The 17,102-nt window shown below is 52.3% G+C and overlaps 4 protein-coding genes across 4 annotated transcripts; 1 reads left to right on the top strand and 3 right to left on the bottom strand.

Annotated features, from left to right (window-relative positions):
• Positions 1-112: 112 nt before the first annotated feature.
• N7482_006545 (uncharacterized protein) lies at positions 113-2,362 on the bottom strand (the record flags this gene model as incomplete). The annotated part of the gene is made up of 1 exon (XM_056688670.1): positions 113-2,362. One exon carries the CDS (start codon positions 2,360-2,362, stop codon positions 113-115), a length of 2,250 nt encoding a protein of 749 aa, XP_056541099.1.
• A 1,019-nt stretch (positions 2,363-3,381) lies between these two features.
• On the bottom strand, positions 3,382-7,061 carry N7482_006544 (uncharacterized protein; the record flags this gene model as incomplete). Its single annotated transcript, XM_056688669.1, has 3 exons — positions 3,382-4,074; positions 4,131-6,931; positions 6,983-7,061. The coding sequence occupies 3 exons, from the start codon at positions 7,059-7,061 to the stop codon at positions 3,382-3,384; spliced, it is 3,573 nt and encodes a 1,190-aa protein (XP_056541098.1).
• Positions 7,062-7,439: 378 nt separating this feature from the next.
• N7482_006543 (uncharacterized protein) lies at positions 7,440-10,294 on the top strand (the record flags this gene model as incomplete). The annotated part of the gene is made up of 2 exons (XM_056688668.1): positions 7,440-7,604; positions 7,667-10,294. The coding sequence occupies 2 exons, from the start codon at positions 7,440-7,442 to the stop codon at positions 10,292-10,294; spliced, it is 2,793 nt and encodes a 930-aa protein (XP_056541097.1).
• A 1,075-nt stretch (positions 10,295-11,369) lies between these two features.
• On the bottom strand, positions 11,370-16,950 carry N7482_006542 (uncharacterized protein; the record flags this gene model as incomplete). The annotated part of the gene is made up of 3 exons (XM_056688667.1): positions 11,370-12,516; positions 12,573-14,379; positions 14,424-16,950. The coding sequence occupies 3 exons, from the start codon at positions 16,948-16,950 to the stop codon at positions 11,370-11,372; spliced, it is 5,481 nt and encodes a 1,826-aa protein (XP_056541096.1).
• Between the last annotated feature and the right edge of the window lie 152 nt (positions 16,951-17,102).

Below are 17,102 nucleotides of genomic sequence, written 5' to 3'. Positions count from 1 at the left end.
AATGGGGGAATCAATGCAACTTAGAAACTCGCTATGCTAATAGACTGTATGCAATTAAAAACAATTGAACAAAAATTGTCCTGCCTCAAAACAGACATGTCACATCCGGTTACTACGCCGGCCTTGTAGCCTGACTGGGACGCCCGATTTCTTTCATAAAGTCGAAGCTCTGCTGCAGCCAACTACCGGCGTCAGCGATGGCCTGACTGAGGTCGAAGCTTTCTGGGCCTTGGTGGGCGCCTTGGCCATCTTGGGCTGTAGTGGGTGTGGAGCCACTCAGTGCAAATGGGAGAAGGGTCCTTTGGGTGGCTGATCGGTGGGTATATTCAGGTTCTGGGTGGGCTTCTGGCCGGGAAGGGCTTGCATGAGCAGTGTGAAATTCTTTCTCCTGAGAAGGCGAAGGCACCCGAGGCGAGGGAGACGAAAGCTCTGCGTTAGGAGCAGCTCCATTTTTTTTGCTGCTGCGCGGGTCGAGGGAAATCTCCCGAAAGGGCTTAATTTGCTTTTCCGTGCTGAAGGTATAAGGACTGGCGGCGTCGATCATGTACTGCGTGCTCATAGCCTGTACCTTGCCCTTGGAAAATCCTCTCAGGCTTAGATCTGGAACTCGCTCAAAATACTGGGGCCCGTTGTACGGTGTTTCATGTGCCAGGAGTGACTCCTCGCCAGGTCCCCACACAGTATCCTCCGGGTCTGCAAGATGGGGATATTCAGGTTCAGGGCTTTCCAGGTCTTCTTGGAACGATCTTTGAGCATGAAGCAAGGCGGCTTGAGTCGATAACTGGGTATCCGCACCGTGTTCTGTCTTCTGCTCAGGGTTTTTTCTCGGCATAGCGGTCGAGTGCAACGATGGTATGCGATCTGAAACCCCTGGAGGAACTGCTATTTGTTGAGCAGACGGGAAGCTCTCATGAGTGTTTTGCTCAGTCTGGAGCCACACTCCTTCAGTGGAAGATGAGCCATTCGCCTCATCGATGAAGGTGAGATCCCTGGGTGTCCGGACAGGTTCGTCGGCACCCTCTCTATCGTTTTTGGCCAGTGGCTCACTGGACTCTTCTGGAACGTCCGGGATAGCTATATCGTCTTCTTGAAGAGTGAGTTCAGAATCAACCTGAATACCTATGGGACCAATCGCGGCCCGAAGGTTGCCTTCGATATCTGGAAGGACTATATCTCCATGACCGTTGACATCTGATGCATCCCGATTCGCGGCCGATCTCTCCACAGAAACAACTTGTTGGGCTTCTTTTGCAGCCGACTCCGCAGCTGCAGGTCGCTCAGCATGAGATTCATTCTCAGCAGGACCAAGAGATTCAACGGGAAGGATTTCCTCCGACTCGGGATTCTTATATTTCCGGTGCGGCCTTCGATACTCAAAGCGCGGCAACTGAGATGACGAAGAAATGACACGAAATGAGGATTGCGCAGGGCCATTTGCCTTGACCTTTAGTGAGCCCTTGGCTATCGGTGATTGTCTGGGAATCGGGGATTTTTCAGAATTAGCAGGGTCTTGGATTTGCTGCATTGGTACCTCTAATGGAGTATTTTCCGGTGAGATGTCCATAGCCTCGGCCATTGTGACCTTGTCATCGATCGCAGTGGCTCCTGAATTCCTTATGGGCGAAGGAGTAACTGGAACGCGCACCTCCATGGCGCGCGAAAACCCCACCCCCGTCTTGTTCTCTGCCTGTCGACATGCATTCTTCGGCGTCGGGGAGCTAGGAGGCTCGAACCGCGTAAAGTCCATCCGTCTCCGGTCTTTCTTCAGCCAATCCGCTGGTCCACCGGTAGCGAACGAGTAGTCGTCGATTCGCGATGAATATGTCTCTTTGGTTCTTTTGATGGAGCGTGGTGGAGCGCGATTTTGTTCGTCGTAGGCTGTGGTTTGGAGGGTTCTTTTCTGTGCTGATCGGGGCGTGACAGAGGGACTGGCATTGGGTGCTAGCGCAGTAGGGGGTGGGATAGTAATAGTTCTAGCCTCTGATCGGCATCGAGAAGCAACAGCTAAATCCTCGCGGTACTTCGGCTTCCCTAAGTCGGTCTCTTGTATGACATGGCCCGCATTTTCCATCGCCTTTTTCCCATGCTTCTTTGCCGCACCGTTGACGATCACCCTTCGATCCTTCTTCCATGGGTTTTTCCAGTCCTTCTCGAACGGTCCCCGTAGAGCAGCAGAGAGGATTAACAGCGGCCGGCCCTGCAGGTATGATTCTGCCAACTTCTCGATTCTCTGCTGTTGAGCGGCGCGGCCAGTCTCGTTCAGCTCATCATCAGACCCAAGTAACTCATCGCCAGTTATATCGTCGATAGGAGCCGTATGTGTCTCAAGTCTGAGCGACGAGACGGGCCGCGGGTAGGGCATCGGGCTGGATCTAGATGAGACGTTTAGGGTCGGAGTTGATGGTGCAGAACGACTTCGTAGCTGCAGCGGTGGGGTTCTGCGGCGAGGCAGCGGGGTGGAAACCTTTGGGGAGGTTTCTCGTCATTTCTGCACGTATAAGAGGGAGCAGAGAGAGGTCGCTGGCGCGGAGTTGGCGCCGGCCGCGAATAGCACTTACCGCGCGCGGAGGTGTCCCAGCAACCGCAGGGGATTATGTAATTGGCTGCCTCCCGGCCAGGGTCCATCAAGAGGGTAACGAACTATGGAGTTTCACAGACTTCCTCCTACTTCTGTCAGCCTCCTATCACAGATAAAATTGGATGCCATGGTTAACATTATAATTTCCTAGGGTCTCGCAGACCTAGCACTAGGTATCGCAACACATCCCTCAATGTTTATCTGGAACCTAGGGGTCGCCCGGATGGAATATTTACCTCATGGAGTAATTTAACAGCACCGATAATTTAAGTGGCTGTTTCGGATATTGAAGCAATCATCTGAAGCAATCACTAGAGGCTTTGGAACGCCAAACGCATCATGGTACATATCGTCGACTACCACACCGCTACCGGCCTTGTTAGGGGCCGAGTGAGGACAATGATGACCACACCTCTCCCTAGGGACCGCGAGAGCGACAGCGTTTGCTTATGCCCACGCTACGATTGGCACGGGCCAGGGCAATCTTTTTATCTCGAACCATTGCTCATTTCAATCGATTTCGGCAACCTTTCTGGTGTCAGACCCGAACGTAAAAAGCCGTGGGTTGGATGTGTTCATGAAGCTTGTTCTTGATGAGCATACATCGGGGCTTTCCAAACTGTTCAAATCCTAGATTTCGAAATAGCACTTCACGAGTGAAGCCGAGTCAGAATCACGCACTAGTCTCATTTCACAATATCATTGCAGAGGTAGAAATTTCATTCGTAAGAGGTTATATAGGTATTGTAGCGTCTTATACTAGATCAGTTGCCGAAGGCATCATGATAACTAGCTTTCCAGGGTTAGTTACTAGAAGCTTGGTCACTGTTCCCTCCATTCGCTTCCAAAACAGGCTGAACGTGGAAGTGGCCCATCTGAAACAAAATATGCTGCCACTCGGGCCGACCCGTGCTTTGCACCCAGTAGTAGTTGATGTCATCAGAAAACCACCTATCCTTGCGAGTCGAGGTCTTGTCGCCTCCCTCCAAAGCAGCCCGACTGGCACGGGTAGTCCGCATGCGTTTTTCACCAACTCCTTGTTCTTGTGCCCAAGCCGCAAAAAGATTGTCTCGGTACACCTTCAGGCGACCATCGAATACCATGATCGCGCGAACATAGGGAGCAATGTCCTCGGTGATAGGCGCAAGACCATTTTCGAAGGACGGGGCGAGCCGCCCTGTCGCTACAGGCATGGTATGATTTACTCGCATGATAGGCTCAAAGACCTTTCGAAAGCCGTTCACGGTCGAAGGTAAAACGCTTCGGCGAGCGGCAGACTTGGCCCAACCACTGAAGATACGATCTGCACTGGCAGATTCGATATCCTCAGCACCAGGGCGGAAAACTCGAGAGAGTAAGGAATCGAATGTGGTGCAAACTGACTCGCTCAGCAAAGAGTACTCAGGTCGCAAATCAGCTTGCAAAAGTGGGTAAGCGTCGACGTAATTGGAGCGGTGACAATCCGGAATTGGTGGAGACGAGATATCGAGAACATCCTAATGTACAGTCAACCTGGAATCCATTGAATGGAATTGAGAGGAGTTAAAATTACCTTGAACGTATCAATTGGACATTCAGAACAAAGAATATCGAGTGAGCTCCTCATGTCCAAGTAGTCTGCTTCACGGCCAAGCAAGTCCAGCTGATCAAGCTTGGACATCGACTGATACTGATCAGGGGGCAGCAACTCCATTGTACTCGCACCAACTGCATCTTCTGCATCCTGAATGCCGAGTCTCCACCAATGAAATGTGTTCTCCAGAGCCTGTGTCTCTTTTGCCAGGGAATCATCGCCAAGGAAAGTGTCCCGGTTGAACCAACCCATATACGGCTCGTAGGTGTTCAAACTGAGGACTCGCACCCGTTCCCCATTCTGATCCACATTGGCTCCCGGCGGCCAAATGGGTAGGATCCAATCCAACCCTCCCTTTTCGCTCCCGACAGCCATCTGACACCAAAAATTCAGATCCATCAGTGACCTTCGAATGTCCATGCCAGACGCATTATAGAGCTTGCTGACGGCATCTCGCTTCAGCACGTGTCCTTCGTTGGCTGCAACCAGAAGCAAGTAGTCAAGCGCAAGATCGTGAGGGGGGCGCTGGTAACGCAAAATGGCATGTAGAGACATGTCTTGAATTGGGATAAGACTTTCATCGTTGCAAGTAATGATTATGGGTCTTCTGGACTGGCTGATGAGTGTCATCACTCCAGTCCAAAATTGGCGATCTTCATCGAAAAGAAGATCAGCTTCTTCAAGCAGGATCAAAGACTGTTTCTGCTCACGGGTGCGCTTACCCTCACTCTCAGGTGAGGGTCTTGACTTTGATGTGGTGGCGTTGCTGGGCTTTGTATTTTTCGATGGTTGACCTTTGAAGAAGGTCATCAACTTGTTTTGCTTGGTGTCCTCTGTCGTGGTATTATCTCGAGACCTGGACGAGGAATCATCGGTCTCATTGAGCAAATGAACAAGATGATTTTGGGTCATGTCGCCAACTCTCTCGAGCATGTCTCTGGCACTTCGGCGGCTACCGGCGTTAATCTCGAACACCTCAAAATCAAGCTCCTTGGCAACCGCATACACAGAAGCGGTTTTTCCACAGCCGGGAGGGCCACTCAGTACGATGGAGTTGGCTAACCGACCTTTCTCGCCTCCATGTTGGCTATGAACGGCAAGATCTCCTGATCGTACGACGGTCTTCTGTGCTGAGACTGTAACATTGCCCGCCAGCTCATCATCCGAGCCCGAAATTGCATCCATTTCGGACGCTTCCTCTTCACTGGAGACAATAAAGCCCTCAAGCTCGTTGTTTGCCTTGCGCTTCTTCCGTTTCTTATCGCAGGTGGCCTTCGACTTTGCGCTTTCTTTACATGGCCTGCCGGTATCCACCGCCGTGATTTTCAGGTGCCGAAGCCAGTCGCGAAGCACATGGGCCTCCTGGCCGACTTGAAGAACATCTGCTGCCATCGTGGGGCTGTACTTTTGAGCCCAAAGCCGCGATTCATACTTCCCACAGTCGAAGGCAGAAACGGATGAGAGCAAGGAAGAATGTAGCTTTTTGATCACTGGAAGAGGGGAACGGCAAGATGAATGTTGAGCAGGCAAAGACCAAGACATTTGACTATTGATCGCAGTTTGCAGAATACGCCCACTGGCAGCATGTCGCCCTGGCAGGCGTAACGTTGGCTTGTTTTCATTTGGCAAATGCAATGACAGGCTAGCAGCCTTCCGTGCCCAAGCAGTGCTCGCTAGGAGAGCATTCTCTTCATCGGGCACAGTGATCGCTGGCGATTTGGATTTCTTATGGTCATTTTCGAGATTGGCCAGGAGCGTCTGCGTGATTTGGGACGGATCAAAGGCTCTGACATGGACGAGATCTTGGGGTGGCCAGAGTGGATGAACCAATTCTGGAAATTTGTTTGTTCGACGGCCAAAAACAGAGGATAATGCTCTCAATGGCCGTTGTTCTCTTGCTTCCATGGTGCTCGTTTGCGCTTGGTTGGAAGATCCCTTATGATCCGGGCTGTGTGTGCTCAATTGAGGATCCTGAGTGTCCTCTCCAGGTGGCTTCTGAGGTGCCTTTTTAAGGAAAAATGGATGTGTCGGTTTGTTCCCGTTGACTTGAGGTTGGACGGGGCGTCGTAAAGGCACAGTGGGAGGAAGGGGGCGTGGATTGTGCTTCATCCGGCCGCTGAGTATGTCGTCTAGAATTTTCCCAATGCTACCTTCAGCTCCAGTTGTGTATCTGATGATCACCAGTCTGCCTTCCATCTTGCGAGGCCGGCCACGTTTGCCACCTGTTCGCTTTGGAGCAGTAGTATCAGGAGGGCTGCGTGGAGGCGAGCTGAGCAATCGTCCATTAGTGTTTAACTTGACAATTTTCCGCGGCCTGGCAGAGCCATCTGGTATCGCTGTATTATCTTTGGAAGCTGATTCTGTATCGAAGCTCTTCTTGGCAGACTCGAGTTCGGCTGGAGCTGGTGTCGGTTCAATAGATATGATACCCGGCTCCACACCCATACTTGGCATTTGGGGAGCAACAGAACCGGGCATTTCCAACCCTAGCCAGCCAGATAAGCCTGCTTGGAGAGGCTGTTCCTGTTCTGGTTGCTTGGTCCGCTCGATCTTCCGCCTCTTGCTTCTGCTAGCATTGAGGTCCTCATCTTGACTCAAGAGAGTCGTCGCGTGAGTTCCCGATGGTTGCAGGGCATATGGCAATGACATCTGAGCGGTGTTGGTTGGGTCGGAAGATGAGAATAAAGGCGAAGACACGTTTGGAGGAAGGGTGTTGGGTCCGGCCGGGGGAACAGTAGCATTTTCTAAAGAGGGCGGAGGTCTGGATGGCGTTCCGAAATCTATAACTCAATGTGAGCCGATGAAAGTCAAGTCGTCCAGCTTGTTCATACCTTTCCGGAAAAAAGGGTGAACTACAGGCTGTTCGCCTTGCGGCATGGCCACAGGTGAATTGGAAAGAACGGTATCCATGTGAGAAACAGCTGAAAAGTCATGAAGGAAGAACCGCCGGTGAAGGAGAGAAGGTCAATGCATCCGGACCACCGGCGGTCGTAGATCTGGCCGTCTGCACCAGAGATGCAGAGTCAAGCCAGAATGGTCTTTATCGTAGTTATCGAGTCCAACACGTCCGACGCGAAAGGCGCGTCTAAATAGCTTATGTCATCTTGATTACATCACCAGGCGAATCGCACTCTAATCCACATTAGGACTAGTTTATGATGGGTCCGGCCCGCTGTTATTCCGAAAATTTTTCAGATTTCCCCGTTAGGATGGCTTTGCAGCTTCACTGATTCAGGCTCTGAAGGGAGACAGAATCAAGGCTTCTTCGAGGTTGTGATTTTGCTAGTCATGGATTTGCAGTCCCCGTCAGTTCTGGCACAATTGCCGCGCCCCCTTCACGCCTCAACGGGCAAAACCCGTATCGGAGATGTCAACAGCCTCGCCGATGCCAAAAAACGCAAGCGCTACGAAGTTGCGGTCGCTGTCGATGGTGAGGCCGTCAACATTTATAACGTATGTCTATTTCACACAATCTTCACTTCAACACATGCTTACTTACTGCTTTCTATCTCTAGATCCAAACGCCCAAGCTTGTGACCTCGTATGCCGTCCCGCCGCAGTCGACATTTTCTTGTCGGCCTTGCTCCGTGCGCCGCAAGCTGCCCAAGAAGTCGGCGGTGAAAAGACAAACCTATACTGCAGCAACAAAGCCTGAGCACCAGATCAAGTGCTTTGTGGAAGAGATTGGCAATGGCTCAAGTGCGCCAACAATCTCATCCTCCAGCGCTACCATCACAGACTCCAAGAGCCCCACAACATTCCTGGGCATTGTTCCTTTCAGCGCCGAGAACGACAGTGAGACGGATCCCTTCAATATCCTCGCCGTTCATACGGACGGTCGCATGCGCCGGTTGTCCTCGGACTTAAAAACCCAGCACTGGAGCATTCATCACAGTGAAATTGCCAAAGTCTGCTCCACTCACATCGTTCACTCCTGTTTCCTGATTGATCTTGAGGATGCGAAGAAGAGTCTCTTCAAGAGGAGGCAGGATTTAGCTGCTCTTGCTCTCGGAGATTCGCACTCCGTTGGATCCGACGAACCCTCCATTCTGCTTGTTGTTTCTCACCCCAGGGAAGCTGATACAATTGCGTTGAAGGATGTCAATGTTCAAATGTTTTCTGTTCCTGCCAACTCCAAACCCAGATCCCACGGTCTTGAAGAGAGCCAGCGGCTACGACACCTGCAGACCATTCAAGTTCCCACTCCAGCTGGGCTTGACAAGGTGAAGAGCAACAGTCTACTGCAGTGGAACTTTCACTCTGGAACAGCAGGTTTGCAGCTTTCGTTTGCGAATGGATTTGTGAATTTCGACCTGTCACAATATTCTCCCAGCGTAAGCTCGCAGATTGTTCTGGATGAGCATTTCACTTCGATTATGCGCATTTCACCCCAGTGCGTTATTGGAGCAAGCGAATCTCTTATTGCAGTTTACGACACTCAATACCACTCTGTGCAACGGAGCATCGCCGCAAGAGATGTTATTACGGGTGCTGGATCAAACACTGATGGGTCCACAGTATTTATCAGCTACTTTGCAAAGTTGGGTATTGCAGTGGCGACTAAAGGAAATACTCTGATTGCGTTCGACCTGACTTCTCTGCATGGTAACTCCGGGCCTTCTCTCAAACGTTCGCGAGATGGTCTTCTTATCGACGCCATTGGCCGGGGTATCGGATCATCCGCTGCGCAATGGGACGTGTCCAAAAGGCACCGAACCGAGAACATGGCATCTCTGCACCTCAAGACCCCCGAGCAGGCGGAAAAGTGGAGCCAGCTGACGAAAGCAGTCAATGAAGCCACCCAAATGCAGAAGCCCGATCTTTTTGATAAGGCAGTTATCGGTTATTTTTGCACTCCTGAGGCGCCCAAGAAGCTTCCGCGTGAGCATGTGAACCCTGAATCCACGCTTTTCCTGCTGTCGAAGATCTTCGCTATCGAGGATTGCACCGTCAATGACAAAGTTTCCGCATCCTCTTCGTCTCAATTGCGCGTCGTCCTTTGGCCTGCCACCACATGTGACTGGCTCATTCGACTCGGACACCTGTCGTTAGACAATGTTGAGATTGCGCTGCGGCGAGCTTGCAAGCCGCGTATCCTTCAGCCACTTCCGATCGGATCTTTTATTCAGGCTCTCATCGACTCTGATTCCTCATTGAAGCATGTCAACCATGTTCTTGGTGGACCAGCTGTCATTTCCTCTGATGAGCTAGCTCACGCGCTCAAGTACTTCCTCAATCAGGCACGCTTGCATTCCGGTGCTTTGGAAGAAACGGCCCGAGCTATCACGAATGGCGATGCTGCTACCCCTACACAGGAGCTTACTCGTCACCTCGGAAGTGAAGTTGCGAGTCTAAAGGATATCTTCACGGGTCTCAATAGGTCCCTCCTGAAGATTCACTCGCAGCCTTTGCCATCGGTTGTCAAATCACTCCGCTCCAACTTGTCTAGGACAGAGCTCATCTCCATGGTTCATCACCTCCGCCTCTCCCTTGCTACTGGTGGCTACACCTCCCGCTTCACCGAAAACCCTCCCACCCCCATCACTCTGGACCAGATCACCCCTACCCTCTCACTGAATACCATTGTGGATCTGATCACTGCATCTGTGGATGCCGTCGGCCCGTCCGGTTGGATTTCTGCCATTCCCGCCGTCAATAACCTCGATGAAGGATCCGATTCGGCCATCGCTGCGGCGAGCCGTGAAATGGAGCTTATTGCAGATATGAAGTCTGAGGTGTCGGCCGCGCTTGCCGGCGTTGAGGAAGCAACTTATCTGAAGGGCATCCTCCGTGAGTATCTCCGCTTTGCGGATCAGGTTGCCGCCCCGTCTACCGCTTCCACGGACGCAGTTGCCAAGATTAGCGATGCTGCCACGTCGGCACCATCCCACTTGGTCCGCCATGAGAGGCTCAACGGTGCTGATCTCATGGTATTCACTCGTCCCGAAGAGGGCGAGGAGGGCTATGGTGGTGACGCTAGTGGCAAGATGCTGCCGCTGTCGCTCAAGCCTCCTTCGGCAGACGTCTCCCGCACGAAGATCATGAAGTCTACTGGCGAGACTAAGACCCGTACTAGTCGTGAGGTTGGATATCTCCGACGTAAAGCGGCTGGCAAATACTCTTTCGAAAGGCTGGTTATATAAAGGACGAGCGCGATTGCATTCTTATTTCATGTGTCATATTGTAACAAACATCCACGGAAGAGTACCATACTAGGAGTTTGACGGTCAATAAACATTTCATCGATTCGTGCATTACCTTAAATCAATTACCGACCCTTTAGACATCGAATGCTTTACGAAGTGGGATCATAAGAAGTCAAAGAAAATTCAACTCACCTTTCTAATACAATGTAGAGTGAATTACCTCAGGGTATTTATGGAGGTGACACAGCAGGGAACGGTAGAGCATTCTATGCTGTTGCAAAAACTGGTCGATCCCAGCCGTGGGGTACCCAAGTGAGGCGCGCACCATCTCTTCAGCTGGCTGACCTCCCATGTTCGCTTGAGCTCACTGTTAAGTCCATATAGTACAGGTGGATGGCTAGTGCTATAGAATCGATACCCATAAGTACTGAAGCACAGAAGAAAAACGGTGGTTAACGCGGGGAGACAGTGGTGCGGATTTCGATTCAAGTTGAGGTAATCTTTTCTGCCGATCAGTTGAGGCTCTTTCCTGATTTGTTTCCGCCTACAGTCCTGGCTCACCAGGCGCATACACGAACTTGGCCACGCACAGATAGGCGCAGCACCGGCAGGGATCCCTCGATGCTGTTCAATGTTTGCTCTTGTTGTCCAATGTTGCCCATCGGGAAGTGGGGCCATGTTCCCGCCCACCTATGGCCGACTTAGATTTAGATAGACCCATGCAATTAGGAGTGGGAGTGCAGGTCAATCCACACGGTGGTCCGGAAATTTCCCCATCACAACATCACTACGGTCTGCGCTCGTCGTGGTGAAAATTAAGTTTGTGAATTCAAATTATATGGCACTGTCGCTAGAATCAGAGCCCGCGATGGAGCATCAAAAATCAAACTCCAGTAATGCGATCATGCATATGTTGTGTGTGCCGACACCAAACGCCAGATACCATGGTCACGTCCAGCCCAGACCACGTCATGAAGGAAAAAAAACCAAGATACACCATACACGCTGCCAACAATGCCCAAACACAAATTCCTCCTCCGTATCCGGTGATGCGAATCTAGGCATTTAGTCCTTAGTTTGTGATGGCCTTCCGGCGAAGTACACCCAGCTCCTCCAATTTTGCCCAGGCTTGACCCATGTCTGGATGGTCCTCGCCTAACGACGGTCGCAGCTCCAACCCGTCGAGATTGTGTAATGATCCACTAGTGCCAGCATAGAGGAGTAGTTCCAATACCCTTCGCCGCAGTCGAGTGGCACGATCCAGGTGAGTAACGTATTTCTCATCCGCCCGTGGATCGGCGGCTGGCAGGGTGAAGGGATCGTTGACTTCAACGTCTCGATCGGGCTTGGTGCCGTCATCCCAGGCGACTGCCTGAGCAACATGGTCGTTCTGGTCCAGATCAGCAAGAGCATCAGACAAGTCCCGGCGATAATCGGGTTGCTGGACAACTGCTTTTTCCTGATCCTTCAACTTCTTCCGGTCTGCATTTGATCCATTCCCAGTAAGTGCCGGGGGATAAAAGCCTATAGTAAGGGGATTGCCGCGAATATCAAGCTTTCGAAGTGAACAAGGATTTCCTTTGCTTGTCCTTCCAAGACGACTTAAGATTTGACAAACACGTCGCATTCGCGCAAGACGGTTTCCAGCGATAGTCAGCCTGGTCAGGCAGTTCATGCCCACCAATGGCTCTAGCTCTGTAACGGAGTTGAAATTCATATTCAACACCTTGAGGTTGGGGAAGCAAGAAGCGAATTCGCTGGGAAGCGCATTCAATGTGCAAGCAGCGATGTCGAGAAGCTGGAGTCGTAGCAGAGGAGCGGATGGGGAAAGAGAGCTACGCGAGAGCTTGTTGGATGACAAGAAAACTTTGCGAATATCTTTCACATGGCCCAAGTCAATAGCCAGGGCAGTGGCAGAATCAGCCTGCTCGCGGACCGAAAGTACCTCAAGGTTGTGACAATGTTCCAGTCCGTCAATAGTCGACAGGCAATTCTGATCCAGATAGAGGAGATTTACAGACGAGAAATTCTTCATGTCGAGAACATTCAAACGGTTTCCGGAGAGTCTTAAAGCACGGAGGCTAATCAGGGATGCTGACGACTCGAATCGAGTAATTTGGTTCGCGCTAAGATCAAGAGTCGCAAGTGACGGGAGCCATTCAATATTGCGCACAGAAGTCAAGCCGTTGTGACTCAAGTCGAGATCCCGAAGTCGGGTTCTATAATTTTCATTAATATCTGCAGTTAAAACTCGGTTCTGCGGAAGAAGACTCACAATTCGGTCGCCTGGAAGTCCACGGCGGTCATCGAGTTGTTACTCAGCTTCAAGCTCAACAACCCATTCAGTTCTAGGATACCGTCGATATTGCGAATCCGATTGTCATTCGCCTTTAGCTCTCTGAGATGGATGAGACCGGAAAAGCCGTCCAAAGTCTCGATCTCATTTCCAGAAATGTCCAAGTATTGCAGGTTGGTCAAGTGACTCCATGGAGTGAGGTTGGAGAGGCGGTTCCTAGGAGCCTTGAGGGTGCGGAGGCTTGAGGGTACCCCACTCAACTGACCAATGTCATTGTCGGAGACATCCAAGTCCTCAAGGCGCGGACAAAAGTGACTTAGCTTGTGCAAAGTGATCAATCCCTTTTGACGAAGCACCAGGCGGCGGACATGCTCCCAGAACGGCTCATATGGCTCTACATCAGTGATGTGCTTGATCAGATCTTCCGTTGCAAGTGCAAAGGTACCGTGCACCTGTCTCAGGGATGTCGGATTTGTTCGCTGCGCCACATAGCTCATTTCAAGATTCAGAGGACGGTCCGGCTGGTTGACGGAGAATTCAGGAAGCGGACTAAGGTGGAAAGTGTAGCTGGTCTCCTGGTCAGGGGATAGAAGAGGGACCAGCGATTGTTCTGCAGCATTCCCGCCAGCGGTATTCTGGACAACCAGTGAATCATCTATCCGAACAAGGCTAAGATCATCTCCGCAGTCCTCGTTGCGCTCATCGATCCTAGAAACCGGTCGTCGAACGAATGGCTGCCCTGCAACCGAGGTTTCACGCGCTCTTGGGGGAGCAGAAGAACGTGCAGAAGCGCCGTTTGGATCTGCCGCGTCGGAAATTTCGGCCTTTGGTTCTCCTTGCTCGATGTTCGATTCCGGCTGGGTGGGATCATCTGGATACGCAACATGCGAGACGAGGGGCGATGAGAAGGAGATGGTCGCGATACGCGACTTTTGGGGTTGTTGTTGAGAGGCAGTTGCAGAAGCGACCCGCATGGAAGGTTTGGCTCCCGCATCTTTTTTTTCGCGCATCTCGTCAGTCCCCCATGACGTAGCTCGGGTCCCGGAGTTGGGAACACTCGATGTGAAGGGTGTGTTTCTAGACTGCATGGAACTTGCATTGACCGATCCATCCCTTGTGTGCGGCCGGTGATCAGCTTTCGTCGGCGAGGTGCTTGCACCCGGTGGATGACGCTGATCCTCCATTTGATCCCCAGTCTGGCTCTTCGGAGGGGAACTCAAACCATGAACCCGCATCATTTCCTGGAGTTCATCCACGCTCAAGTCTGGGATATCTCGGAACGGGTCGTCATGGTCATCTTCGCGCAAGGACTTGCGGACGGGCGGTTTCGCATCGTCCTTCACCCATTGATGCTTCGATCGATCATAAACAAAGCCGTTCACCTGTTCCGGAATCAAATGCGCTACGAGATCAGAAGACAACATCCCTTTCGCTTGAGAGTTCTGTGAGGACCCAGTTGGAACGGAGTGAATGCTGAAACCAGACATTTGGGTATTAATTGTCATCAAATCATGAGCAATATCATCCGCAATGTCATAAATCGATCCGCTAGGCTTTCGTTTCCTCTGCTCGGGTGCCAGCCCTCGGGTTTGCTGATCGTCTGGCTTGAGCTGAACGTCGCGGTCCAATGTCATTTTCAGAGACATATCGGACTCAATTGCACCGAATTCTAAATCGTCTCTCTCTTGGTATTTCTTCAGGTAGCTCAAGATCTGTGGGTTCAGCTCTTTCGGCTCGCGCTGCTTCCGAAGGTCTGTCCCTTCCCGGCTGGGGGGCGAGAAAAAGCCTCTCGCGTGGATTCATCCTCATAGCTGAGATCCCCTTCCTCACTGTCCGGGTCAGACTCCTGCACACTTGTCAATCCCGCTGCTGGTCGGCCTTTGGATCTGATCAGCTCCATGATCTTCGTCGCCTCGTTGAAATAATCCTGGGTCGTAATGGACCCTTTTCGGGACGAGTCACTAGTGCCAGTTATCTTAACCAGCGGGATGTCACCCTCAAGAGAAAAAGAATCTGAATAGTCGCGCTCATCGAAGTTGCTTTCCGAATACACTCCACTCGGTGCAACCTTGGATTCGTGAGCAGATCGAATTTGACTAGGAGTGGGCGTTCTTGGACGTTGCATAGATCGAGAAGGACCGTGAGGGGCAAGGTAGTCTCCATTCTCAAATTGCATCCCATGCTGCAACAAGCTTCTCTGCAACAAAGACATGCTGTCACCGAATCTTGAGGGCGGGTCGCCCTTGGTATGAGCTTGCTCAGGCTCAGCGCTGTCATTTCGCAATATTGTTCGGCGCCGTTTTGGAGTAGGATCCATTGCTGCAGCCTTGGGCACTCTTTTGGTCTCGGGGATCCCGACATTCTCTTTCCTGTTGACTCGAGATGACCATGAAGCGTCACGCAGGTGATCAAAGTAACTCTGTCTCGTCCAAGCGGATGGCTTTCGAGTGAAGCCGGAACTGGCAGACCTGGCGTATCGGAGAGACTCTTGCTGCTGCGATGGCCGTCGCAGGTACTGTTGCCGACCTGATGATCGCTTCCGTGAAGTGGGCCGAGATCCAAATCCATGTATTTCATCATAGACCAACTTATTCTCGTAGGGACTGGCGTCCGAGAAGTCGAACTTGTCCAATTCCCCGTCTCCGAATCGACTTATCCGAGGACGATTCACATTTCGCGAAGCTAGGCGCTCGTTCAGTCGTGATGAAACTTCACTCAGCGGCTCGTGTCTAGCATTCAAAAAGCTGCGACTCTCTCCTTTGCGACGTGCTTCCTCAGATGGTGAAGGTGGTTCATCCCCATCGGAGCCGTCACCGAAGGTCTCTTCAAACTGACTCATACGTCGCAGTAGTCGATTGTTCGTGAATGTATCATGCTCACCAAACAATTTCAGGGGACTACCCGACGAAGGCATTGTTCCCTCCTTGGATGTTGCATTCCCTGATGTTGATGGACGAACGTGAGAAGAGGAAGGGCGAGGTAAGGCAGGCGAACCGTTGGTCTGCGAGCGGCTGAAGAGGGGTGAACTGCGAATTTTGGCGTGTGCGAGGGCTGCGGGCGTTTTGCGGTAGGAGGGAAACGGCGAAGGGGAGAAGCGGTGGTGGAAAGCACGGCTGGCGCCGCGGCGGCTGAAATCGACGGTGCCCATCGATAGGTCCTGCGGCAAGGAGTGACTCGTCACATCCAGCAGGCTGTCATCTCGCGGTGAGCCCTCGGGCCGGGGTTCGCTGTGGTTGTAGAATAGGACGCTGTCGCTAGCCGCTGAATGAGGGCGGCTGTTGGGATCCATTGACAGACTCTCGAGTTTGTTGGTGACCTGCTTCAGCGCGGACTTGATCACTTCGGACGTAGCACCGCTTTCAAGCGTATTCGGTCGATTGAACGTGATTGGAGTTATCCCCTCATTGCGAAGGTCTTCCAGTCCACTGGCAGTTCGGGTCCCAGTATCTTCCCCCTGCGAATGTCCCTCCTGGGTACAACCAGGGCCGCCGGGCAAGTTCTCCGCCCAGGGTGCGCGGTTGACTGTGCCCATTGGTGATTCCATTCCCGTGCCCGAGACTTCGTCGATCAGATGTTCCGGCGCGTCGTTGATCTCCTCTTCTTCCTTTGTCACGCTCCCGCGCCGGGAAGTCGCGTCGTTAAATTCCCACAGCTGATCGTCCTGCCGCGTAAACGGAATGTAGCCTTGCTGGCCGGTTCCAGAGCCAGGTGACGGCGGCTTGAACACACTCTCGAGCCCCATTGGCGCAAAGAGGTCGCGTTGTTCGCCCGCCGATATCTCCCCACGCACGAGGCGCTTCCGCCATTCAGGTGTAGCTCCTCCTTCATCTTGAGCTTTCTTTGGTTTAATCTGCACGGTATCCGTGGTCTGGTAGCCCGATTGAGCACCGGATTGACTGGAGACATTCGAGACCGATCGGAGCGGAGAACGCGTGTCCATCGTCGGCCGTGGTTTGCCAGCCGCACCCGAGGTGGGCTTCGAGGTGGGCTTCGGGCTGCGCTTCGGTGTTGGTCTCGGGGCAGGCTTCGGAGAGGGCAGCGGACTCGTTGTTCTGGTCTTCACGGGGGTCGTCGATCGCGACTTCAGGGGTGTTTTAGGAGTTCGGGGTGTCTTCGGGGTGGGAGGTTCTCTCCTAATGAAATGACATGGCCGGGTCACCTTTTTCAGGCTGTCGGCCGGCGACGACTGTTGTGCCACAGATCGGCGGGCAGCCACTGGAATGCGACTGGGGGTAACCTGTGCACCACGCCGGGGAGAAGATGGAAGATTGGACTTGGCCGGCCCAGGCGTAGTAGGAGTCGTAGGCGTCGATGGCCAGTCGTCGGAAAGACTATCGAGCCATGGTTCGTCGCCCATTTTCTCGAGTCTTGTTATGATGCGGCCCCGAAGGCGCGCGTCACGTTGGTCAGCTCACGGTCCACGAGGAAAAGCAAAGGGACGGAAACAAAAGGGCTATCTGTCCGACATGGAGACATTGACTGCACAAAACACAACGCACAAAACACAAC

Source organism: Penicillium canariense, assembly GCF_028826845.1.
Source record: "Penicillium canariense strain IBT 26290 chromosome Unknown utg000004l_segment0_segment0, whole genome shotgun sequence".
In the NCBI taxonomy this organism is placed as follows: Eukaryota; Fungi; Ascomycota; class Eurotiomycetes; order Eurotiales; family Aspergillaceae; genus Penicillium; species Penicillium canariense.
Note: the sequence above shows the minus strand (reverse complement) of the source record. Positions and strands in the feature narration are given on the sequence as shown.